The following is a 26,445-nucleotide window of genomic DNA, read 5'->3' on the forward strand; positions in this document are numbered from 1 at the left end:
GGAACGTTTTGCCGAATGAACCTGAAAGCATTCGTTGCAGTGGTGCCGATAACAAAGGCGCCAGCCTATTTACTTAAGTTCCATATGCTTCACCACGAGGGCGGGTCAGGCCCAGTCCGAAGGTACCTGTGATTTAACAGTTTGAATCTCCTGCAAGCAGCCTATCGTTGTCTGGGTGCCATTCATGAGCCAAAATCTCGTATTCTGCATCCAAATTCTTGTGGAGCCAGGATCAGCGGATCGTACGATCTTTCATATCTACTGAAATAGTTGACGGCGCCTTAATTTCTACTTGTCCCCCGAGTTATATCGTGGATCAATTGCACGTTACAGTTGCAGAAGCATGCCGTATATGTAATTGCGCACCGCTAAAGGGATCTTGGGATCAGGATACCTGAGCGGATTGAGGAAATCATCATTTGCCGGCCATTCCAAGGTATCAGGCCATAATTACGTAAAAGCACGTATTGCAGAGCATAATCCGCTGAGCGATTGGGGCCTCGCCGATATCATTGGGACGGGATTTTCATTCCACTGGATTTTCGTGTTTTTTGGTCACTGCCGGCTGCTCTCATTCTTCAATCTACTGTTTCATCCGCATTGCCCTCAACATTGTTCATTCAAAGGCACCTGGACAAATAAGAAAGAGCGACAATTTTTGGTGCTGACGTTTTATTAGCGAAAGCTTATCAGCGAACTATACGTATACGAGACGCGCGAGATGTCGGAGTGTGGTCTTCATTAATGACTTGCTGAGCTTCAACCATAGTAGCTCCTTGGAAAGCATACTGTATTGAGCTAGCGGTACACCCATTTTTTGGGCATTTCTGACATAATTATGAATGCCTGCATAAAATTTATCCCTGTAATTCGTACAAGTGCTAATACCAACCTGCCCATCGCCGATAAAGCGCCTTCATCGTAGCGGTCTCCTCTTTTGTTTCCTCAAACTGGCCGTCATAACTATCCCCATAATAATGATAACCAAGGGTTACTCGATTAATGGCTTCTTGCTCTCGTTCTTCAATCTCCAACTTCAGCCTCCTCGCCTTCAACACTGTTTCCTCGAAGACCGAGGCTCGATCCTCACAGAGCTCCAGGAACTCCGTCGGATCTCCACATTGACAAGCATTCGCCCATTGCCTCCTCATGCGATCCGATGACAATGCGCAAAACCCAAACTGCGGGGAATTTCGCGGGTCGCACTGCATCACGTATTGGGCTAACGGGCTGGTACGAATAAGGTCGAAATAACACTCCTCGCAGGCAACGAAGCTGTTTCCGTTCCCATACCATATCCTGCTTTCGCTGTCGTCTGCGGGTAGCATAAGTGGGCAAGGAGGTAAGTCTGCCCTTTCCTGGGTGTACTGAAGAAGAATATCGAAGTTGCCAACGGCACCGGCTTCATCAATCTTTCGGAGAAGTTGAAGAAAGCGTGGCTGGCTGGGATTCAGATCACAGACTCTCCGCTGGGAATCTGCTTCTATGTCTGGGTCCACAGTGTCACGGTAGGGTGAGAAATGAGGCCCAAATCCGAAAGTGTAAAACATTGCATAGTAGCAACCTGGGCAAATATTACAGAGACTTGGGAAAGAGGTAATTCGGTACCATTTCCGGCCAATTCCACCCTCAGAAGTACAAGGGTCGCAATGGAGAATTACAAGGGCCACGTTGCACCATATGCTTGTAGTAAGACCCAGAAATTTGACAATATCCCATGCCATTCGAAGGCGATAATCACCCATTGCGCACGAGAGAAAGGGCTGGTCTTGGTCCGAGGGTGAGAAGGGCAACTCGGACGACGATAAGGATTTGAAATCTGTGGCTCGGTCGGAAGGAGCGATATGCGATGCGTAGCAAGGGCCGCAAACAGCAAGTGAATTGTCATCTAAGTCACCCCGAAGTCTCCACCACGCCCCGGAACGATCGCCACTCTTTTCGTAACATTCCTTCCCGAATTCGCTAGCTAACTTCTTTACAACCGCATTCCACCCGAGATCCCGATTGTTGGGAACAAATGGATCAAATACAAACCGACCCCATTCGCGACCCACATCGCAGGACCACACCTGGTCAGGTAGTTGCGTGCGCCAATACTTTCGAAAGTGGATATGATGAGGAGTTGCCATTACGATATCCTCATAACATGCACGACAAACGATAAAGCCAGACAAGGGACCGCTGGGACTGTTGAGATTCGCTTTGAGACTGAACCATTCCATGCGTGGTTCGGGGCCTGGGACGTAGTCCTCGGCCCCCAAGCAGTCTGGTATTGAAGCCCTGATTTCGAGATGTGCAATAAGTGCGGACAAGTCACCAGATTTGAGGACTCCCTCGAAGAGCAGTCGCACGCGTGGCGCCCAATAGCCACAATTCATTGGATGTGGTGGAAGAGCAGAAATTTCTCTAAACGCTTGGCTGAACCGAGTTGCGGCGATGTGCTCCTCATAACAAAACGAGCAGAAGGAGACCCCAGGCGCTGCAGAGAGTTCGTACCAAGTGGCCGAAGGCCAGACCACGAAGTTATTTTTCGGACAAGCGCGGGCAGGCAGTGTAGTAATTGGCTTTGAGATTTTCGAACCTGGTCGCGCAACGCTGAGAAGATGCGCATTGGGGAAAAAAGCATCATGAACTCACCTTGATGTTGCGCAAGGTCATATGCGGAACGTTTTGCCGAATCTAAATATCATTCATGAGTGTGGGCATCTCGTGGATAAGGGACCTAACGGCGCTGACCAATTAGAATTTCGTACGCCTCGCTGATCTGTTCAAGAAGCGGGTTCAGAACCCACTCGACCCAACTCGATGACACCTGCTACTTGCCAGCTTAAACCTCTCTGAAGCAGCTGCGTTTCCCCTATTCTTGTCTGGATGCCATATACGAGCCAAGTGCTTGTATTCTATACCCAATGATAAATAGTCGCTTTTGAGGCAGGTGATTAGCAATACGTACGATGTTTGATCGTGTCTGCTGAAGCTGTTGACGGAACTTCGAGTGCTTCATAGTAGTTCATGGTCATAAGTGAATGCTTCAGTAGTCCTGGTGCAATGGTTCCCTTTTGACTCCTGCCGAACCCATTTGTACCTTAAAATCAATTGCACTGCCGAATGGATTTGGGCGCTTGGTGTGTGAAGCAGTGGGAATGATATACTTGATGGCTATACTCATTGGTCCCGGCCAAGAAAATCCGACGACCGGATCAGAACCAGGCACCAGCCGCCATTATATGAAGTGTTGCAGCGAAGGAAAGGCTATGGCCACCGGAACAATTAATGCAGAATGCCTGTGGCTTGGGTTTTCCGACGCAGCTAAGGTCAGGCAAATTCCTTTATTTCTTTGTGTTTGTACCGGAGAGTCCGCGGTCTTGGACTCGTGAAAGTGCCATCTGCTCCGCATGCCGGGTGGCAGCTTACATCGCCACTCGCAGCTCGCCAAATCAATGTGCCCAGCATACCTTAGAGCAAACCTGAGGATACCAGTCTCGAGCATTTATTTCCCCATGTAGATGATTGACTGAAGGGTGCCACTCCGAAGGAAGACCCACCAGACTCACCAAGGAAGAACAACCCTAAACCTCACACAGTCATCTACCTCTGAAGCGTCGAGCAATTGGTGGACCAATAAAAAATTATTATTGTTTGTACGGCATGTGTGATTGCTGCATTGGAGCACGGGTGTCAGGGATCAATAGCTGTCAGAGGGGTGAGGGTACTGCAGAGACACAGCTGTGCCTCAGAATGGAAGGAATCATTGTATATGCATGCTGAGCTCAAGTGCACCACAACTTTCGTATCATATCCATGTCATCTCCTTCCCTTTCTCAACATCCTATCAACCATAATAATTAGACCCTCAATAAGTTAACAGCTCCGATAGATTAATCGCTAACGCGCTCGGGTCCAGTGCCATCTTCAGAAGAATTTCCCAGTTTGAATACGCAAAGTCCTTCATTCGTTCAGGTCGCTTCCTGTGAATAGGTTCCCCGGAAAGAGATGAGATTGTGAACATGGCTAGTGTTTCTTCCATAACGGCATGACGAATGGAGGGGGGCAGTGGGTATTGGAATATCAATGTCCATGCTTACCAATATCCTTTTTACTGACGCGATATCAATCAAGGATATCGTATATACCTTTTGTCTTGATGCTTACTTCATTGCCGGTTATAGCAGGCAGTCGCTATAAGCGATATTGGCGCTAGGTGTATAAAACACACTGTGCGCGGAATTTTTCACACTCCCTCAGATCTCTCATTCGAGACTGAGTCCGTGCATTTAGCTTATTTACTTTAGTGGGAGAGGTAAACCTGGCAGTACTGGGAAAGCAGTGTCATGCCAGCGTCACACCCGTTTACTGAGCTTTCATATTCCTAGATTATAGGTAGCACTGCATGTATGCGTTCACGCATGAACAGGAAACATCTTCATCCTCGCAGTATGAAAGTTCGCACAACATACGAGTACAGAAGCGCACAACTATGGTAGAGCCAAAAATATCAATACCAACCTGCCCGTTGTAGAAAAAGCCCCCTTATCGTAGCAGTCTCCATTGTTTCCTTAAGCGGGTCATTATAATTATGCCCAATTGCCCCTGTTCCCGTCCTTTAATCTCCAACTTCATCCTCATCCCTCTCAACACTGTTTCCTTACATAACTCCAGGAATTCCGTCGGATCCTCACATTCGCCCACTAAAATGGACGGACCTGGCAAAGAAAACTCATGATTCCAGACACCAGCATCCATTATCATTATGTAAAAGTGCTGCGGGGAAGGAAAGGCCATACGCATCGGCATAATGCCTATAGTTTCTTCGGCCTTGAACGAGTATGTCTGTGGGGATTCATATCGGACATATTTCTTTATGTACCGAAGAGCTAGAGCTAGCGTCTATAAATAGAGCCTCCAGTGTGGGTGGTCTCAAGGCCCGAAACTATGCGGTGCCCTCAGGTTGCTTTCATGCTAGCCATATTATCACAGGGAGCTGCTCTGGGCAGCGATGTGAGATAGCTGGCAAAGCCGACAGTCAATAGTCCTTCTATCATCTATGGGCTATTCAAGGAGAACATGCTCCCAAGCGTCGAGTAGGTGGCGAACCAATAATAACTATTATTCTATGTAGATGGTTTATAGGTCATGCATGATTGACACTGCAGGTTAGAAATCAATAACCAAGGAAGTAATGGGGCCAATATTGCAATAACACAGCGGTGCGTGTAAGGCGATGACAATTAAAATACGGTATGGGGCAGGGAACTGGCCCGCCGCCGCTGCATGACTTGACCCTCTAGCAGTGCGCGCAACCTAAGGGCACATCTTTGTACGATTCATTCATTTAGCATCTTCATCATTCAGGCAAAAGGAAGCAAGGATAAGGTGGAGTCGTCTCACCCACACCCACTTCAGGGGCCGTTATCTCCTCTCGTCCCTCTCCCTTCCCAATAAACAACGACACCTACATTCCTCGCACTTCCCGAACAGATAGAAAACACATTCCTCCCCTCAACCCTCCACTTCCCTGCTTCCCTCTCCTTTTTCGGATCCCATTCCCCTTGCCCATCCCCACTCCAACACTCCAACCTCTCCAACCCTTCCGCAACATATAGCACCCTATCAACAACGATCAGACTCTCAATAACAGGTCCCACGAGCGCTTGAAGAACATGCAGGAGTTCGATTTGTCTATAAAGTTTTTTGGGGAAGAGATCGTCTATCCCTGTCCTCGGATTTTCTTTACCTGCATTTGAGTGGTTATGAGAAGGCAGCGACGATGGTAGCGGGACCGTCGGAGGGAGATCAAATCGTTCCAACGCTATCTTCAGAAACGTCTCCCAACTCGAATACACAGAATCTCGCATCCGTCCAAGTCTCTTCCCGTGAATAGACATAGGACCTGAGCCTGGCAGCATCTCTCCCTCATCCCTATCGCCTTCACAACTGCCGCCGTAACCCCTATCACCATCACGATTATCATCCACTCTGACCACATCGTGACCGTGCACCCTTTGCACATACCTCCCCAACAGCGCACGGTAAACAACTTTTCGTCTAGCGAGGGATGCTTCGGACCATGATTTACCCGAGAGAACCCATTGAGAAGGAGATTGGCAGGCTAGTTGGAGGTGTTGGCGTGTTAGACGTGGGGTGGTAGTGGTAACGATGGAAGGTCCGGTAGACGAGGTAGAAGCGGAAGCGCCCTTTTCTTCCCAAAATTGATGGACGGCCTTGGAAAGTGGGAAGTCTATAATAATATATATTGTAAAAATGAGATAAAGCTTACGAGAAAATCTAAGACCCACTAACCTTCATCCGTCATTAAATTATAACAGCAACCCACCACAACAAGCGAAACGTCCTCGGCCTTCAACAGGTCTCTCACCTTTGAACCGGGCGAATCAGAACTGGAATCATCCGCCGTCGTACTGGCATGACTTCCAGATCGGTGGGTCGTAAGATCGAGGAACGAATGCAGTATAGAGGGCGTAAGTGATCCGCAGGCGTGTAATCCTGTTAGAAGCAAAGCTGTAGTACCTGGGCTATCACCCTCCGTATTATCTTGCGTTGCCGTACCAGAAATGTTCTCGCGGATCCAAGAATATATCTCCTTCCTAAGGTTGTCCCTCGATATCCGTGCCTGTTTATATGTTAGGGATCCAATAGTGTCCGTGGATCCCAGACCTGCGGCTTGAGAACAGGCGTCGTGGAAATCACCAGGGACAGGACCCGGGCCGGTGCCAGAACGACGCGTTCGACCATCCCGTTCCGCCAGCTTAATGTTTCCCCCCACATGCACTGCATCTCTCCGAGTAGCTCCCTCAAGCTGATGACTCTCTGACTCGATAACTAAGACATCAATTGGAGGCAACGATGTGACACCCAAATCCGGACTGCTCTGACTCTGCCGAGCGTAAGGGAAGGCCAATTGTCTCGAGAGGTATCCTTGACCAGCACCCACGTCAACCACACGATATCGGGGTCGAGAAGTGTCACCCCTTGGGTCACCGCTCTCGCCACCATTAGCCACCCGCGACTGCTGCTCTCCCAAAACTTCATAAATCACCTTCGATAGCTGTAGGACCTCATGTGCTTTCTTGGCTGTAAGTCCCTTATAATTAAGTCCTTGTGCTGCCCTTGGAGCAAAGATCGGCGAACCGACCGTCCGATCGAGAGAAAGCATACGAGCGTAATTCACTAGATTCACCAGTTCCTGAGGAGCAGATGGCTGACTAGCAGGTAGAAGACCGAGTTCGACATCGTTCAACCGACAGGACAGTCAAAGTCAAAGTCAAGGTCAGAGTTCACATTCGTTTCGCAGAAGAGAAAGATTCATACTGACAGGAAGGATTCCATCCTTAACCAGTCCTCTCAAAGCGTCGTCACTCAACCCCTCTGTACAAGAATCCAACGACCTGGTATTCCCTTCAACTTCACCTCTCGAGCTTAGTCTCTCTTCACCGCCACTTAACAGCTCTACCCATCCACCCCACTCAATCTTCCTTTGCATTAGGTCGGAAAGCGCGAACTGGTTAGGATGTAACCCCGTCAACTCCGCTACCATCGGTTCTGCAAGGAAAGAAATGAGATCGTGAACATAGTGGGTGAGCTTTTCTTTCGTAACAGTACAGGGGGTAGGGAAGGGGGAGGATGTAGACAGGGTGTGGTACTTGGGTGGTAGACCCGGTAGACTGATAGTCACTGTTGACATTAAGTAATTTGATGTCGACCAACTTGTGTGGCCGTCAACTCAGATCGGCCGATGCCGACAATCGTGAATCACGCAGTACTCTATTAGCGGTAACGCAGATAGGCACACCTGTATGCTATTTCTGTTGTGTCGTGCCTGAGTGCTCATGACTATTGGGTAGCCAGCATGCCGTTATTTAAAATTCTGTCAGTGAGTTTACCATCTTCAGTGGAACAATCATTTGTTGGGCTTCCATATGGCACAATCTCCTTATCATGTTCAATGTACACGCGATATGACGCTAGTGGGAGCGCCGCTCTAGTGACACACCTATTTTCTTGGCACTGCGATGACTCATCTCTTCTCCGGATCCTCTAAACGGTTCAATGGCTAACTCGCTCGCTCGAATCCGGCGGAGTGCTTAAGTGGCACTATTCTAGGATCCGGTCGAACGTGAATGCTGGTGTGGAACTTGCAATATTGTTAGAATGATACATGCCTAGGTACAAACTGTTCTATGCAGCTCCGGTCATATAGCATGATTCGCTCCCTCATGAAGGCCAACCCAAAACTGGCTTAGAAATGATTTCATTGACCGATGCATCCGGTCAACGCACTGCCCATCGCTAATGCAACACCCTGAACGTCATCAGCATCGCAGAGTCAAGGCGTAATCAACAATACAAATGACGACATCTGCGTCATTGACTTGTTGTGACACTGTGCCCTTCCCACAACGCGTACACACACGCATGGCTTATTACATCATCACGACGCCCTATTTTAACTGTATTCGTTTCATTGTCGGTCCGGTGATAGCCTGAGGACTGCGTGCGCATGTGGGGGCCGAAGATCTAATTGATGCACCTAGTTCAAGTTGGCCATGGCGTGATGACGTCTATGACACGACACCATTACCATGCATACGGTGCGTGCCGGCGTGCACGCACTTCATATTGGCTGCGAAATACCCAATCTCAACATAAACCTGATGCGCTAACAGGTCTGTGACACTCCGTGTCCACGCTCGACTCGAGATCCGATTGCGAGCGCGTATGAGTCCCGGAGAGCACAGCTACAAGTGCACGATGTAGCTTCCTAAAAGAGGAAAATCCCTGCCACTGGCATGAACTTCTAGGCAGGTCACCCGCCTCTATTAGAATGAACTTCGGCTCCCTACTGCAAGGTTCGCTCGGTCTCGGCTTTGTTCTGTACCTATTGGTCAAACTTCAGCTCACCATGACGACTGTTAGTATCTGTCCTGAATTGTGCAAATTTATGTCACGCGTGCAGGTGTGCATAGAGCGATTGGCCTCACTGTGGAACGACGCTGGTGGCCGTGGTTAGCAGTGATCACCGGGCCCCAGTCTACTCCCACATTACACCTGGAGGTTTAATCAGTGTGTGTCTGTTCTATGTGTAAGTCGAAGTGTATCTCGGATGCATTGTTACAACGTAACATCCAGCTCCGGAGGGTCGCTATGTTTACCCCAATAAAACAATGCTATGGCCAGGGTTAGTATCAAAGTGGTAACGCGGTCTATTATTTGCAGAACTGTACATAATGATCGACCAAGGGAAAGTATTCACGCATTGCAAGGAATCCCTTGCGTGTCAGGGACTTAAGAGATGGGCGAGTGAGCACAGGGTCGGCCGTAGATTTACTGTATAAAGGTCCTCGCATCACTGTCACGCGCGCCTCTCTAGGCAGGCCACCAGTCCGTATTTCATTAATGATAGAGCGCTCGTGCGCTTGCTCCCGGCATTATTACACGCTAATCGAACGGAGATGTATCCCTTCCCCGACTTCCTAATGACAACGATTGGCCAGCTCTTGGTGTGAGTTTGGCTTTCTCCTTCGCCCCGATGGATTATCTCTTCCCCTCTACCGTATAAGCCCCATGTTACTAGTCGCCCATTTTCCACCCCCTGTCGTCTCAGCACCTCATATAAACGTCGTTCCTCTGATCCCCATCATATTCTTGATGATCTCCGCTTGATGCATCACGCACTTGTGAACAACGTGCTCTTCAGGTTGGCATCTGCGAACTGTGCATTCAGGAAAGTCATTTGCATATCAGAGGAGCGATGGACTCTCCATCTCACTGGGTTTGCGCATTTTACAATTACAAATGGCATACTGCCCACTGCGGGTACGCGAATGCATGCGAAAACCATTCCCGTACGTCGCATGTATGTTCGTACGGCTCAAAAGAAGAAGATACAACGTTCATTATGGAGTAAGAGTGTCAATGCCAACATTTCCACCGTTGATGCAGCTTATGTATGGTAGCGGTCTCTTCGCTCGAATCTCCGATTCCTCGCCCACGTATTGCTATCTCTCGACTCATCTGCTTTGCCCTCAACACCGTTTCCTTGAAAGCCCAGGCTGGACTCTCACAGAAGTACGTGAACTCCATCAGGTCTCCACGTTGACAAGTATTCGCCCATTGAGTCATGTCATATTGAGGTGAATTTCGCGGCTTCGCGTATTGGGCCAACGGGCTATTACGAAATAACACTCCTCGCAAGCAATGAAGTTATCTCCGTTCCCGTACCATTGCATGATACCGGGGTGTTCCATACACTTTGCACGCGGACAAGGACATAAATCCGGACGCTCTCGAACGTATTGATCAAAATTGCCGACTTCATTAATCTTTTGGACAAGTCGAGGATGGCGAGGCACGTCAGGATTCAGAATACAGTCCCTCCGTTGCGGCTCTCTTTTGACGTTGGCGTTGTGATGATAGATTGAGAAATGAGACCCAAAACTAACGGTGTAGAAAAATGCGTAATAACAACCCGGGTGGCAAACGCTCAAGAGGTTTGGGGATGAAGTAATCCGATACCATTTCGCCTTGACATCTCCTTGGTAGGTGCGGGGTTCGTAATGGAGAGTTGCAAGGACTGCATCTCGCCATGCGCTTGCAGTAGCAGGAAACTGCAAATAGACCAAGCGGCCAGAAGGCAAATATCACTTAAGACGCGCGATAGAATAGGTTGATCCTTGTCCGAGGGCGAGACGGGCTGCTCTGATGACGATAAGAGTTTGGAGTCTGTGACGAGGTAAGAAGGAGCGATGCGCGACTTGAAGCAAGGATCACAGACAATGATAGACTTGACGTCTGAGTCATCCCGTCTCCACCACACACCGGCGCGATCCCCACTTTGTTGATAGCATTCCTTCCTGAATCGGCTGCACAACTCCGTCACAATCGCATCCCACCCAAGACCTTGATTGGCCGGAACAAATGGAATAAATACAAACCGACCCCATCCAACACACCTTTTATTCATCCCTCTTCACATCCTCGCTATGCAGCCCGGCACTCTCGTTGTTCGGTGTAGTCAGTGCTAGGACTCGTTCACTTGTTCAGTGGCATGCTCTTCTTGTGTGGTTCTGTTAATGAGTGACTTAATGGAAATACTTGACTCTCGCGATCTCGCTGTTCTTCAGCCGATGCTGGTGCTGGAGAAGTCACCAATCCCAAGGATCTCCTCGAGATCCAAATTCACTGAAAATACTTTCATGCCTTCGCGCACTTGATAGTGTTCATCTGGAACCCCACGACGGGGAATCAAGCTATCACGGAGATCATGCGGGCTTTTACTCTCGGTATTGAAGTCACGATACCTCAGCGGTGCGTAGTTTGCTGGGGGGGTCGATTCCAATTTGGTCTCCGTCATGTACAGTGTAGGTGTCATAAGTTTTGCATGAGAGTGCGAATAGCCGCTAGCTCATGATACCTTCCAAGACCTTCCAACGCGTCAGCGATACAGGAATATGACCATCGAAGATGATTTGTATAGACGTCAGGGTATTGAGAATGAAGTTGACGATAGTGTGATGTCGACTCTTCGCCCACATCAAGTGCTTCTGTATAGCGTCCCAGCTGTGAAAACAAGCGGGATAGAACTCGCAACGACAAGGCTAAATCAGAGGAATATGAGGTTGGATGAGTAATGTGTAGCAAACGCCAAAGAGAAATAGTTTCTTCTATGGAAGGCAAAGCATCGGTAGGGCGACCAAGGAGATTGAATGAGCAAGCGAGATTGTGGAGTGATCGAGCCAAATCTGGGGTGTATGATGTCGGGTGAACAGCAACGAGCTCGCGCCAGAGCTTCACACATTCTTCGATCACTGGGAGCGCCTCGGAATGACGACCCAGTTGGTCCAATGAAAAGTTAAGGCTTATGAGCGATTGAGCTAAATCTGGGGTATATGATGTCGGATGAACAGCAACGAGCTCGCGCCAGAGCTTCACACTTTCTTCGATCACTGGGAGCGCCTCAGAATGACGGCCCAGATTGTCCAATGATATCTTAAGATTCCGGAGCGATCCAGCCAAATCCGGGGTATATGATGTCGGGTGAATAGCAACGAGCTCGCGCCAGAGCTTCACGCTTTCCTCGATCACTGAGTATGCCTCGGAATGACGGCCCTGATTGTCCAATGATGCCGTAAGGTTGCGGAGCGATCGAGCCAAATCTGGGGTATATGATGTCGGGTGAACAGCAACGAGCTCACGCCAGAGCTTGACACTTTCTTCGATCACTGGGAGCGCCTCAGAATGGCGGCCCAGTTGGTTCAATGAAAAGTTAAGACTTATGAGCGATTGAGCCAAATCTGGGGTGTATGATGTCGGGTGAACAGCAACGAGCTCACGCCAGAGCTTCACGCTTTCTTTGATCACCAGGAGCGCCTTGGAATGAAGTCCTAGATTGTCCAATGATACCTTAAGGTTATGGAGCGATTGAGCTAAATCTGGGGTATATGATGTCGGGTGAACAGCAACAAGCTCACGCCAGAGCTTGACACTTTCTTCGATCACTGGGAGCGCCTCGGAATGATGGCCCAGTTGGTCCAATGAAAAGTTAAGACTTATGAGTGATTGAGCCAAATCTGGGGTGTATGATGCCGATTGAATAGCAACGAGCTTGCGCCAGAGCTCCACACTTTCTTTGATCACTGGGTATGCCTCGGAATGACGGCCCTGATTGTTCAATGATGCCCTAAGGTTGCGGAGCGATCGAGCCAAATCTGGAGTATATGATGTCGGGTGAACAGCAACAAGCTCACGCCAGAGCTTGACACTTTCTTCGATCACTGGGAGCGCCTCAGAATGGCGGCCCAGTTGGTTCAATGAAAAGTTAAGACTTATGAGCGATTGAGCCAAATCTGAGGTGTATGATGTTGGGTGAACAGCAACAAGCTCGCGCCAGAGCTTCACACTTTCTTCGATCACCTGGAGCGCCTTGGAATGAAGTCCCAGATTGTCCAATGATGCCTTAAGGTCGTGGAGCGATTGAGCCAAATCTGGGGTATATGATGTCGGGTGAACAGCAACAAGCTCACGCCAGAGCTTGACGCCTTCTTCGATCACTGGGAGCGCCTCGGAATGACGGCCCTGATTGTCCAATGATGCCCTAAGGTTGCGGAGCGATCGAGCCAAATCTGAGGTATATGATGTTGGGTGAACAGCAACAAGCTCGCGCCAGAGCCTCACACTTTCTTCAATCACTGGGAGCGCCTCAGAATGACGGCCCAGTTGGTTCAATGAAAAGTTAAGACTTATGAGCGATTGAGCCAAATCTGGGGTGTATGATGTTGGGTGAACAGCAACGAGCTCACGCCAGAGCTTCACGCTTTCTTCAATCACCAGGAGTGCCTTGGAATGAAGTCCCAGATTGTCCAATGATGCCTTAAGGTTGTGGAGCGATTGAGCCAAATCTGGGGTATATGATGTCGGGTGAACAGCAACAAGCTCGCGCCAGAGCTTAATGCTTTCTTCATTTGCCGGGAGTGCCTCAGAATGACATCCCAGATTGGTGAGTGATATGCCAAAATTGTTGAGCGATCGAGCCAAATCTGGGGTGTATGACGTTGGATCGACAGCAACAAGCTCGTGCCACAGCTCCACACTTTCTTTGATCACAGGGAGCGCCTCGGAATGACGTCCCAGGTTTTGCAATGATACCCTAAGATTGCGGAGTGATCGGGCCAAATCTGGCATGTAAGACTCTGAGTCTGCTGACACAAGACAACGGCAGAGTGTTACACAATCGTTTGCCAACTCATATGCCTCCTGAAATCTTGAAAAGAATTCTACATTCGCTCCCACTTTGTCAAGCACTCGAGTCAATGCGTGGATATCTTCCTTTGAAAAACGATTAATGCTCAACTGAACGTGAATGAGACTCATTAAGAATGGCTTATGAAGCTTGTTGACAATTCATACCTTGGCCCACTCGGGAAATGATGATACAGTGATGTACCCTTCTGTTCTCACACAGACTTCTACCCAGTGCATTATATACTGATTCAAGAATGTGCGAACCGATCCACTGAGCTCCTCCGGTGGCTCCTGAACCTTGATGAGGTGATACACGATATGCCGACATGAGTAACTGAGCTGTTCAGACAGCGTCTCTTGAGGGATATGTGGTAGTTCATCCTTTCTAGCCAAATCTTCAATCAGCCCCAAACCCCCCACACAGCAAAGATCCTTATTCAAGATTTCAGTGAAACGCAGGGCCATCTTCGCATTCACCCTCGTCGGATCCACCCCATAACGATGACAGTTGGGTGATTCAGGCTCGATTTGGCCCATGAGGAAGTCGCGGAAAGACTGGTGAATGATACGAATCGGCATGTCGGAATACGGGTCCCATGAGAGGAGGGGAGTAAGCTCAGATAATGTGTCACGGATGGAAGACTTTAGGAAGGGCGACAAAATTGTATCCCATGCTGAGATAGACAGTGGTTGTTGGGCAATTAAGACCGCTCCCATAACAATTGGGTAGTCGTGGACAAAATCTTCATCCTTCCAACTACACTTGTCCAGAATGCTTGTATACAGGCCATCCATCATTCCGTCAGGAGAAGCCGTTGATCGGTTGGTACCTATGTTGAGCAGCCTATCCAGTGTTCTCCTCGGATTCTTCCCGCTCAACTTCATATAGCGGAAGACAACGCTGATCCAAATGAACAAGCCACTCGCCTTCTCCGATATCTTGTGGACTAGCGCATCCGCTTCAATGAATTCACTCCTCAGACTAGGATGGGCATCCTTCAGTCCACGCAGCTGTGCGCGGATGTAAACGGAGCAGTCATGCTTGTTTGTGTTATCTAAGAGATCCATTCCGAGGCGTTCGATTGGGAAAGCAGGTGAGAGAAAACGATCGACGAGATCAAAATGTCTCGAGGTGGCGAAGAATTTGATGTTGGATGGCAATCTCGGCACCTCTTTCCGAAGTATATCGGCAAGGTATTCGAAGACTTGCGGCTCACACTCATCCAAAGCATCAACGATGACCACCACAGGACCACTGGAGGGCGATGCCCTCAGACGGAGAGGTTCAGCCACAAGCTTTTGGAATTGCACCGTGAAAGGTGCAGTCGTGAGGGTTGGATCATCCTTAAGAATGGATACAATGGAAGTACAGTATGAAGAATCGCGCGTTGCTAGTGATCGAGCCATGCCACTGAACAGGTGGTCCGGCCGTGACTGCTCGCCTGCTTTGAAGAAAAACGTCAACAACAGTAGTCCTTCGCTCGCACACCTTTCTGCGATTGAATGAGCAACGGATGTCTTGCCAGCCCCTGCCACCGCCGTCAGTAGCATCACCCGCCTCGCACTGTCCTGCGTGTTGCGACACCAGGTCATGATACGATCGATAAGATTTGTTCTAGTTCCCTCCAGGCACCCCTCAACTGGGTCATGATGGGCGATGGTCGGATATCGCAGTTCACTCAGAACTGAGTCGCTCTCTAGCCTGCGACTCAAACGGCCTTGATTATTTGCCATGTCTGTTACTTTGGCGCCAGTTGTCAGGTTAGTTCTCAGCTACACGGCCCCGATTGGTCAGGATAGTGGTGGAACAATAATGCGAGGAAGAGTTACCTGAAATGATGCTAAAGCTCTGTCGAGGACTTTCTTGAGATCGTCAATCCTTCCTGGATGCTTCAAGTGTGAGAAGAAATTGGTGACAGCGGACCGTTTCTCCATTTTTGCAACGATTGGTTTCATTTCGGTCGTAATCTGTTTAAGCGCGCTGTGAAATGTAAATGAAATAGCCTATCGACCGAGAATTAACTGCACGCACTCATCCAGCTTCTTGGCGTTCTCTAGCCAAGGTTTTGCTTCTTCCGTTGAGGTGTCATAGGACTCGATGGCCGCTAGTACTTCCGCTACAACGTCAACTACATATTTCCCAAACTCGCCCCATTCTTTCCTATCCGACTTGAACTTCTGTGTGTTACGAGCGATGAGCCTTGGTTCCTGATTCATCGTAACCCATCGCTTACTTGGACTTCATTGGAGATGAAGAGCGCGCCGCTAGTGGGACCTTTTAGGGGAGGGAATGCATCGGATGCAGCATTGATGGCTGTGAGAATTGGGATGGCGATGTCACCTCCTGCTGTGAGGATGCGATTGACATCTCGTCTGAGAGCATTAGCCTTTTCCTTGAGTGACATGGTTGACAGGGAACGGATCGGTGTAGAGCGCTAACGATACAGTGATAGTGAAGCAAGCATATACTGCACTGCCCTGTGAGGCACTACGGTTTTACTTATGGAAAAAGCCGACCTGTAGGACAGGTAGTCGCTCAAGATATTGTGATTCACCATTTGACATATCCGACTCGAATTGTGCAAGAGTGACGGGACGAGCATAACTCGAAGGGAGGCTGGTGGGTGAACCGCACGGATTGACCGTGCGAATCTCCGTGAATTGCTCATCGTTTCGCTGGTGTGCAAAGAGCAGAAGAAAAAGGCTAAGTCGATACCTCAGTTGACCGTCACTGACGCAAGCCCTAAAAGCAGATGTCAGCTGAGGAAACAAAAGAGCTAATTTCCGCAGCGGAAGCAGTTCTTCCACAACGCTTCCGCAACACTTGACGCCCTTTACACACTCAACGGCTTTACTCAACGTCCTTACATGAACGCCTAGACCGCATAGAACATCCGCAACCCAGCCCACCAACTGGCCCCAAGGCTTAACCACCACCAACCCAAAAGCGCGCTAACCTCAACCCTCAACGAACGCATGGTCCGCACCCACTCTCAACACGCCACCCTGCATCAAGTTCGCGACACCTCGTGTGATGCCCCACTGGCTCAAAGGACAGTGCTATGATGGTTCCATTGTCTTGTGCTTTTGGACGCGGAGACTAACCCCTACACTCCGGATCTGGCGCTGTGCACGAAGAGGAAACGGGGTTCCATATATATAGTCCCTGTGCTTGCGCTAGGAAGCGAGTTTATTCACATGTCCCTCTAGTGGCTGCCAGTTACACTGTATACATGGAGATTGAGAATCCCCCATCTCGCAAAGTCTTCGCAATGATTAGATTATACTCCCTGCGTCCCAATACATATGAACCAATCACGACTGTAATTACTCGCCTGCGGTGATCATCGACAAGCAACGCACATTTGAAATCTGTTTCAGCGACGGCCTTGGGTAACTCACCCACTTGATGTTTGCTGTCTACAGAGTTGGAACTCGCCGATCTGGCTGTTTTTGTCGCTCTGCCTGGAGTGGCAAACAACCATTAGTTCTCATGCGTACCCAGAACATCGCGGAGAGGAACAACAGGAATACGTCGTACGTTTGGTTAGGGCACTGATGGACTCGTATCTTGAGTATATCCCAGGTGAGAGGATACAGGGAAAGTGGTTTATGTTTTATATAACGCGGACATACGGAGGGCCTCCATTACCGTAATATAGAGGGTATGTCTCCCCCTGCTGCATCATAAGTTTCTGCATGAGCGTGCGTATAGCCGCGCGCTAGCTCACGATGGTTTCCAAGACCCCCCAATGCATCAGCGATACAGGAAATGTGATATACAAAGACCGTTTGCAATAGACGTCAGGGTAATCAGAATGAAGCTGACGATAGTACGATGTCGACTCTTCAACGGCGCCCCAGCGCCCCAGATAGAAGTCCCAATGTCAAGGCTAAATCAGGGGCATACAGGTAACGTATAGAAAATGCAACAGGGGAATGAATTCTTCAACGAAGGAGATAGGTGAGGCTAGATTGAATGATAGGCTAGCTAGCATCTAAGTCTCACGCTCTCTTCGATCACTGGAAGAGCCTCGAAATGACGTCTTCCTGGTTTGTCCAACGTAATCTTAAGATCCTCGAGAGATCGAGCCAAATATTGTGTGTATAATGTCGGATGAACATTATGTAACGAGCCCGCGCCAGAGCTGCAGCCTCTCTTCGATCACCGGGAGCGCCTCGGAATGACGTCGGATGAATAGCAACAGAGGAGTGCCTCTGGATGACGTCCCAGATTGGTTAGTAAGATTGATGAATGATCGAGCCAACTAGTCTGAGGTGTGTGATGTCGCGTCGGGTGAACAGAAAGACTAATGAATAATATGGATCAGCGTGACGGAATGATAGTTCCATGAGAGAATATAACGTGTCTCGGACTGGAAAGACTATATCCCACGCCGCAATAGATAGTGGCTGTTTGGCAACCAGGATCACCCCATAACTACAAGGGCCGCTGCGCTGCCCCTTGACCTTCCTTGTGCCATAGAGAAGAAGCAATATCAGTTTTGCTTGTTGGAATCATCCAGAAGATCCAACGCAAGCCGCTCAATGAGGGAAATCAGGTGGGAGAAAACGATCAACGAGGTCAAAATTGTATTGAGCTAGTTGACAAACGGTAATCGCCGTACCTCTTTTCTGAAGTATATCGGCAAAGACTTGTGGCCCGCCGCACTCGTCCAAAGCATCAACAATGACCACCACAGGATCACCGGAGGGCGATGCCCTCAGACGGAGAGAGGTTCAGCCACGAGCTTCTGGAATTGCACCGTGAAAGGTGCAGTCGTGAGGGTTGGATCATCCTTAAGAATGGATATGAATGATCAAAGCACAGTATGATGGATCGTGCGTTGGCTAGAGATCGAGCCATGCCATGCACTTAGCTCGAACCGACAATCGACAAACAAGGCTAAATAGGTCAAAACATCCGTGCTTCCCAACTGCTACATGTAAGAAGTGCTTTTCACTCGTTCCACACTGTAGGGCCACTTTCTGTTACATAAGTGGGCACAACCACAACCACAACCCACTCATCCAAGTTGCCGACCCCACTTGAACGGGATGGACTTTCAACCTATGTCTGATAAATTCGACCTGAACTGCTGGATACTTGGCGATGATGCTCGCCAAGTGTTCCCAGTGGAAATATCCAATACGAAGTCTGTCGGTAGCCTCATGGAAGCAATCAAAGCCAAGAAGAAGCTTGCAATTGGTCACATCGACGCAGACGCCCTCACACTCTGGAAGGTCTCCATCTCAATCGACAGCAGTTTCAAGGAGAATGTAGAGGAGGTTGAACTTGAAGACGAAGAAGCACTGCCGTTTATGGAGAAATTGTCCTGCATTTTCCCGGATCAACCTGATGATGAAGCCCTACACATCGTTGTTCTGTTCCCGCGTGTTGGTGAGTGATAGTTGGGAAGCTTCTCTGTTTGTGACCTATTTCCTCATTCACCGAGCCCCTTTTTAATGGCACAATTAGTCGAACTGTGCTGTCTCATTTGTAACGATGATGCTAGCCAAATCTTTCCGGTCAAAATTGCGATTACAGAGTCTGTTGGTACTCTCAAGGAAGCGATCAAAGACAAGAAGCTTGCTCTACAGCACGTGGACGCAGACAGCCTCACACTCTGGAAGGTTCCCCCCATCCGAATCGACGGCAGTTTCCAGGAGAATCTGAAGAAGGTTGAACTTAAAGATGAAGAAACGCTATCACCTGTGCAGAGGATATTCCGCATTTTCCCCCGTCGGCCTCAGGATGGACTTCTACATCTCATTATTCAGTCTCCTGGACCCGCGACTGACAGAAAGAGGAAGCGTGAGGATCCGGGTAGGTCTTCGCCACTTTTTATTTGAAGTAAAAATTTCTCATTTGTCTGCAGTGGATATCTCAAGGAAGTTGTTGGATAAATGGAATGTTCCACTCCCATTCATGCCTAACGCTACTGATCTGAGTATCCATCTGGATGCACCTCTTGATCCCGAGGAGAAAATCCCCATTTCCGATCTGGAATGGCGGGACCTTCTGCAAACGAACCTAATGATCCCTAAATATCATTGCTCTTCAGATGACCTTGAGATGCTCTTCGTCAAGAATGAGGATGAGAGGGCTAGATTCATCTTCCCCATATTACGGGCAGCAATCCTCCGGACTCCACCGGACTCATCAGGTACTGAAGATTCGTTCATTTCATTCTGGGACCGCAACATCCTGGATATTCTCACGACGTGTCTTGACGGGCCCAAGTGGATACGCAACAGCAATAGCGGTACGCATACTGGGTCTTTCAGGCCTGATTTTGGTCTCCTCTTGCAATTGGCCTGTTTATTCCGGGGGGAGGAGAAGAGGCCATCGTTTTCTGGAAAACATCCTTGTCAGGAGCTCACTGAAAAGACTCGATGGACCTATGACCCCGCTCCGTATGTGCTTGGTATGTGATTCTTTTTCCTTAGTACTTGTTATTGACCCATGTGTTCAGGCTACTATGCTGTTGGTGCTGATGTCACACTTGTAGCAATCCAGCCTGCACAGGGGGGGAACCAAATCGTTCTAAAAGACATTCTAGCAGCAGATCTGTCAACAATGCAAGGACGTATTAGAAATGCGGCAACGATGATTAGAATGGTCAAGGTTCTCCGGGCATTGGAATGTATTGTTGGAAAAGCTGTGGATGCTGATATGTTGATGTTGGAATGGTGAATATCTTTTGTGTATCTTGAACCTAACCCTGAGGTTAGCAATGGTGGAAAATCCATTGAATTTTATAAGAAGAAGATATGGAAGAAATATCCGGCAGAAGATGAACCTCATGGGCTTTCATGGGCTTCCATGGGTGTCCATGGGTGTTCATGGCCCCCCACGAAAGCCCATGAAAGCCCATGAAAGCCCATGAAAGCCCATGAAAGCCCATGAAAGCCCATGAAAGCCCATGAAAGCCCATGGAAGCCCATGAAAACCCATGGATATCCATGGAGCCCATGGGAGATATTACACTTTTCAGATGTTACTCTGCCTAACAGCACCACCCTCAGACTACCCAGGAGTGAACAACTTCGCCCAAAAGGCAAAGGAAAACCTCATGGCAGCACATGACATGATAATACACAATTGCACTGCCCAAACAATCCAGGCAAATAAGAAAAGACACCCAGACCCACCTTTGAGAAAAGGCGAGCTTGCATACTTATCCATGGATAAGTTGAACCTACCCAAAGGAAGGGCAGGCAAACTAAAGCCCCTGTATATAGGGCCTTATGAAATTCTGGAAACAGTTCCAGAGACATCAAACTACATCCTCAAGTTGCCACCACAACTTGAACAACATGGAGTCCACCCAAGATTCCACATATCTTGGCTCACACCTCACAAGCCGAATGACCAAGAAATCTTCCCAGATAGGGAAGTAAACATATTTTACGATTTCAGGGAAGACCCCAATCACAAAGCAGTAGTTTGCAAAATCTTAAACCACATGTGGGTTCATGAAGAACTCTGGTTTAAGGTCAAATGGGAGCTAGGGGACACCACATGGGAACCCCTAGGAAATTGCAATGACCTTGTCCACCTGGACAAGTACCTCACATTACAAAATGTGAGGGAACCAGAAAAACTCCCTATCAAAGAAGATAGGGAACTCTCGGCATCACTATGCCCCCAAAAATGAAGGTGGAAAAAGTGAAGCTGAAGGGTGATTGCCCACAGCCAAGAGCATGGGAAATTTTTGGGCAAGCAACTCACCCGGACAGCCACACCATGTGCCAGAGATCACATGGGCTAGGCAAGTAACTCGCCTAGAACCACAGGCTCATGTGTAAAACCATACACAATTGCAGTGAATCCCACACATGCAAGAACCAAAACCCCTCCCACCACCATGAGAAATGAAATGATGAAATGTCATTCTCTGGGGGAGGCAACCCTTGATTTGGTCTGAACAAGCTGCTGGACATCGAGATACAACAACCTGGGGAGCAAGGCACCTCGGAACAACAACAACACCAGGCGCAGATAAGCACCATGGACTATATGATGCATGTGGCACAAATGAGTGCTATGAACCAACAACCATCCACGATGCCAACAGGCACTGCATACCCCCAGCCTCCACAAAGGGGCTTCCAACCATATGCGGTGCAAACTGCACTGATGGTGCAACAAGTGTGTCAGGGCAATAGCCCTGAACCCCGAGTCACATGTAAATTAGATACATATAGTCATGTGGGCAAGCGGGAACCTCTGGGTAACTGCTTACACACCACCGTAAAATACACTATCTTGTATCACTTATGGCCTTGTGTGCTGAGCTACCCTAAGACCTCACACTTTTTTAAGTGCATGAGGTGTGTTTTACAACACAACCCACAACTCTACAATCTTAACATCTGACTCGGAAGCGCCTATGGCACCTAAACACGCCCGCAAGGGCAAGGTCGCATCTGCAGCAACACTAAAAAGAAACAAGTGGTTTATAAAGAAACTGCAATCTCCCATCATGGGAGATTCAAACCAAAAGCTGTCGTCAGACGACGATGAGGATCAACATGATCCGGCATTAGCAACCACCTCAGGGCTGGTCCCTGAAGGTTTTAGAAACTTACGTGGAGTAAGTGCGGGGCAAAATACCCCCAGAACTCCACAACATACCGATCTAACCCAAGCTGGGGAAGATCCCTCACCTCCTCACGAGTGTCAGGGTTCAGCACCCTGCCCTAGGGTGCCCCAGACTCCCCAACCAATCCCTTCCTTCCATTCCTTCATTGTTGCCTTGTTGTTGCCTTTCTGTGTTGTGTACACACGCGCGCACGGGATAGCGTGGGAACTTTCTGAGCGAGCAGCTCGCCCAGAATGTTCCCACGGGTCACAGCCACAGTTCTGGGCAAGCAACTCGCCCAGAACGTTCCCACGCTTACTGGGCACTGCCACCTGGATGTTCCCTCCGGGTCACACTACACAACTCTAGGAGCTGTATAGTTGTGGGCATGTGACCCATTCCTTTATATAGCAACCATGCGGGGAGATGAGACCTTTACCCTTCTTCTCATCTCATGCCCCGCATAGGCAAGTGTATATATTCCCTTTCTTTTACTATACATCTCATGCCCTGCATAGTGTGAGGACAGGCCAGATGGGGGTTGAGGTCAGGGAGCCTCCGAGTCCGAGGCCGGGCCCTGACAACGAGGTGATTGACTTGTGCAAAAAACACGTAAGCGCCGAACGATCAGCCCAAAAAGCTGATCGGATAGAGTTGCAGGAAACTCCAGGGCCCCACTATCCCCTGGAGTCCCCCCCTCACGTCCCCAAGTCAAGCCCCAAAGGCAGACAAAGGGAAACAAAGGGAAGAGCCTGTCAGGGCACGCCCCACCCGACCCTCGCTCCGCTCCCCGCTCCGCTCCCCCGCTCCGCACCGCTCCGCACCGCTTCTCCCTCTTCCTTTCTCCTTTCCCCTTTCCTTCTTTCTTTCTTTCTTTCTTTCTTTCTTCCTTTCTTTCTCACATGGACCACCTTTCCCGCTGCTCAATGTATCACCGGCGCGCATGCCCATTTCCCCTCTTGTATCTCACTGTTCCTATATCGCTGCCATCGCCGCCGCTGTAGGCGGGATAATCGCCCACGCGCAGAGCCGGCTCGGATACCCGCTTCCAACATTCAGAAACCACTTCCATTCACGCGACAACTCGATACGAATTTGGTATCCAAAAATAGTGCTAATTCGTATGATTCTGACGATACCAAGAACGTCCCAATCGGTGGAGATTTGACGGAGTTCTATGTTGGGCAAGTTAGGCATGGCAGGTCACGAGTATGTGCGGGCATGGGAATCTCAAGCGGCAACCCAGGATTCCAGCCTCACTCGTTCCCACGGCGTCTAATAAATTGGTAAAAATGCTTATTGGCTGTGTGAGAGTTATCTCCGGCTACATTTCCAATTTAGGCTCTTAATTCCGCAAATCCATTGAGAAATCGCTTATTTTCATATATTTTCATATTTTGCCATCATTTCAGTTATTGATCAATATTCTTTTATTGATACTGTTACCCTTTTTTATTATTTCGCCTAATAAGGTACCCAGGTGCCATATGGTACCAATATTCCCCATCTATTCTTTCTAAAAATAATTATTAGATATAATCCTGTACATACCGGATTTTTGAAAAGAAGTTCTCCCCTCCCCCAAAATTCTCTAAGGTGCTAGGACGTGCTAGAGTGGGTGTGAGTGTGTGGAATTCCAACAGTAGGAATAAGGGCAGTGATCTAGCTCACAACGAGTGAGTAGTGGACACTGAGCCCGGACCTTGCGGAAATCCCGGAGAACCCACCACGGAGTTAAGGATCGAGATAAGCAGAGTCTAGTCAAGAAGTAGGAGTTTTGGAGAGTTTGGCCCCACGAGCTTAGTCAGCATAGAGAGCCGCTAGCCCTCTTGCACCGCACTTACCCTGCACCCACAGCGGGCCCTCTCGGGATCTCCCGTGGAGGCACCCGGAGAGCCGTGGCTGTGTGTGAGGGTGATGTGGCACGCCCCACGTGACCGATCCCGCATGTATATAATAACAGCTGGAGTGGGAACCGAAGAAGTAGCCTTCTTCTCACATTCCCACTTCAGGCAAGTAGTGTAGCCTTCCCTTTTAATAATAACTCACATTCCCACTTCAGACTAAGTGGTTGGGGACACTCACCCCATGACGAGATCGCCGCTACGCACAGCCGCTACTCGTCCCACCGAGTCCCGCACACCGGGACCTCGCTGCTTTCAGAGCTGTCCCTGACAGAGCCCCCATGTCGGCTATCCGAAAAACTACTGGACTTGTTCCAGGTTCCGTCTGAATGGAGGATGGAAAGTGAAGATCAACTTCTTAGGCTGAAAGCCCGAGAAGGCACGAAAATATGCCCTGAGAGCAGGATCTCCCAGAGCGCGGAAGCTCCAAAAGAACTTCCGCTGTTTACACTCCCACACACCATGCCAGACAAGGCAAGGTCGCCAACCTCGGAGGAGGTCTCCGAGATAATGAAGAGGAGGCGAACTGAAATGAGGGAGTTCGCTGAGGAAGCCTTACATAAAAGTAAGGAAAAACCAGCAAACAGACCCCTCTATGAAAGGGAAGCACCCTCTGCAACGGCCTTGCCTAAACAAAGCGAGCGTGGAGTGTTCACTCCAAGAACCCATTCTGGAACCCCCAGAAGCGGAAATGTCAACTGGGGAGAGTCTCTGCTCGCCCAACCAAACTTCCTCCTGGAAAACCAGGAATCATGCATAATGAACGCGATAAACTCGATCCAAAAAAAGATTGAGGAAACGAACCATAATAGCATGGCTCGTCTAGAGATAACTCTAGAAAGAATGGCCAATGCAATTGATGCGTTGACTGAAAAAATCAGTGAACAAACAGACTTGCTGAAGGAAATAAATTTCTCACAAAAAAGTGAGGAAACAAATAAACACCCCTGGACCACGGTCCAGGACATAAATAGAACTCGTGAAAAATTCACAAAAAGAACCACCAGTGAAAGCACACTGGAATATCATCAGCGACTCGACAGAGATGCCAAGGAGATCCTTCTCCCAAGGATAGGAGAAGATGATACCGAAAGAAGGCATTGTTCAGAGATTAGGAGGAGAATTGGCACGTACCAAAGGTTCGGCCAAACGTCCACTTATGATGGACCTCTCGAACAGAGAGGTAACTCATTCACACCCTCTCAAAACAATGAGAGAATACAAATACAACTTCAGGCGAATTCACCTGAAACCAAAGAAATGCTGCAAGGAAGATTTCCCCCAGCAAAAACCCCCCCAAAGGAGAGATCTCCATTGGACAGCGACCCCGCGAAGGCAGGGGAGCAAGAAGAGTACCTGGAGAAATGGTACGAAAAGGCCATAAGAATGGCCGAAGTGAGAATACTCACTCCCTACCCAGAAGGAGTGAAACCAGAAGCCCTAAAGAATGGGCCGGCATTCCCTGACAAGAAATGGTCAGGGGAGAACGACATGGAATCGTTCTGGCAGTGGTTCACAGAACTACTGGGATTCCTCACCTCGCGAGGATGCAAAGGTCCCCAATTTGATGAAGTCCACCTGGACTGCTTGATTCGTGGATTAGGGGGGCCCACGTTCAACCTCGGAATTAGACTCCGAGACGAAACTCTCCTCAGAGGAGATGAGGGCATGTTCCTCGAAGTTCTCAACATATTGATGAGAACCTTCATCAAAGCCTCCGCCACGTTGAACGTGACAAAGAAATACTGCAACGTCAAATACGAAGCGGAAAAAGGCCTAAAACAGTTCTACTTAGAACTGTCAAAAGCAGCGTCCCAGATGGTGACGCTGCCAGACCAGGTGTCCTTCAACGCCAGGTTCCTAAACTACATTCCCCTCGAATGGAAGAGGGAAATGATTGCTCATGATAGAATCAGAGCAGACTTCTCCTCAAACGAGGAGATGTTAAAAGCAATATCCTGTGTAGACAAGATAATTGATGGGCTGAAGATGTCTTCAGTCTACAAATCAGGTTACTATACCCAAACAACGACCACGGCAACCACGAGCCATGGCAGAGCCCTCCCATCAGGAAAGAAGGCGGAAGAGCTGAAACCCAGATGGAAAGAGGATACATCCTCGAAAAACTCGAGGAAAACTGACCAAAAGTCAGTTCCAATTTGCGGCAAATGCGGCAAAATAGGGCAAACAAAAGA

General features: G+C 49.0%; 4 protein-coding genes across 4 annotated transcripts; 1 reads left to right on the forward strand and 3 right to left on the reverse strand.

Annotated features, from left to right (window-relative positions):
• Positions 1-774: 774 nt before the first annotated feature.
• Positions 775-3,309, reverse strand: EI90DRAFT_3157815 (uncharacterized protein). The gene is made up of 5 exons (XM_039066141.1): positions 2,954-3,309; positions 2,824-2,900; positions 2,737-2,764; positions 2,638-2,679; positions 775-2,581 (listed from the first exon to the last, which is right to left on the reverse strand). The coding sequence occupies exons 1-5, from the start codon at positions 3,018-3,020 to the stop codon at positions 882-884; spliced, it is 1,914 nt and encodes a 637-aa protein (XP_038910800.1). The 5' UTR covers positions 3,021-3,309; the 3' UTR covers positions 775-881.
• Positions 3,310-5,399: 2,090 nt separating this feature from the next.
• Positions 5,400-7,702, reverse strand: EI90DRAFT_3131247 (uncharacterized protein; the record flags this gene model as incomplete). The annotated part of the gene is made up of 3 exons (XM_039064377.1): positions 5,400-6,238; positions 6,301-7,219; positions 7,334-7,702. 3 exons carry the CDS (start codon positions 7,700-7,702, stop codon positions 5,400-5,402), a joined length of 2,127 nt encoding a protein of 708 aa, XP_038910801.1.
• Positions 7,703-11,385: 3,683 nt separating this feature from the next.
• On the reverse strand, positions 11,386-16,163 carry EI90DRAFT_3131248 (uncharacterized protein; the record flags this gene model as incomplete). Its single annotated transcript, XM_039064378.1, has 5 exons — positions 11,386-13,866; positions 13,924-15,531; positions 15,589-15,739; positions 15,791-15,936; positions 15,993-16,163. 5 exons carry the CDS (start codon positions 16,161-16,163, stop codon positions 11,386-11,388), a joined length of 4,557 nt encoding a protein of 1,518 aa, XP_038910802.1.
• A 2,668-nt stretch (positions 16,164-18,831) lies between these two features.
• EI90DRAFT_2937713 (uncharacterized protein) lies at positions 18,832-19,611 on the forward strand (the record flags this gene model as incomplete). The annotated part of the gene is made up of 2 exons (XM_039055186.1): positions 18,832-19,159; positions 19,238-19,611. 2 exons carry the CDS (start codon positions 18,832-18,834, stop codon positions 19,609-19,611), a joined length of 702 nt encoding a protein of 233 aa, XP_038910803.1.
• Positions 19,612-26,445: the final 6,834 nt, after the last annotated feature.

The sequence above is a fragment of the Cantharellus anzutake genome (genome assembly GCF_015039405.1).
Source record: "Cantharellus anzutake strain C23 chromosome Unknown EI90scaffold_74, whole genome shotgun sequence".
In the NCBI taxonomy this organism is placed as follows: domain Eukaryota; kingdom Fungi; phylum Basidiomycota; class Agaricomycetes; order Cantharellales; family Hydnaceae; genus Cantharellus; species Cantharellus anzutake.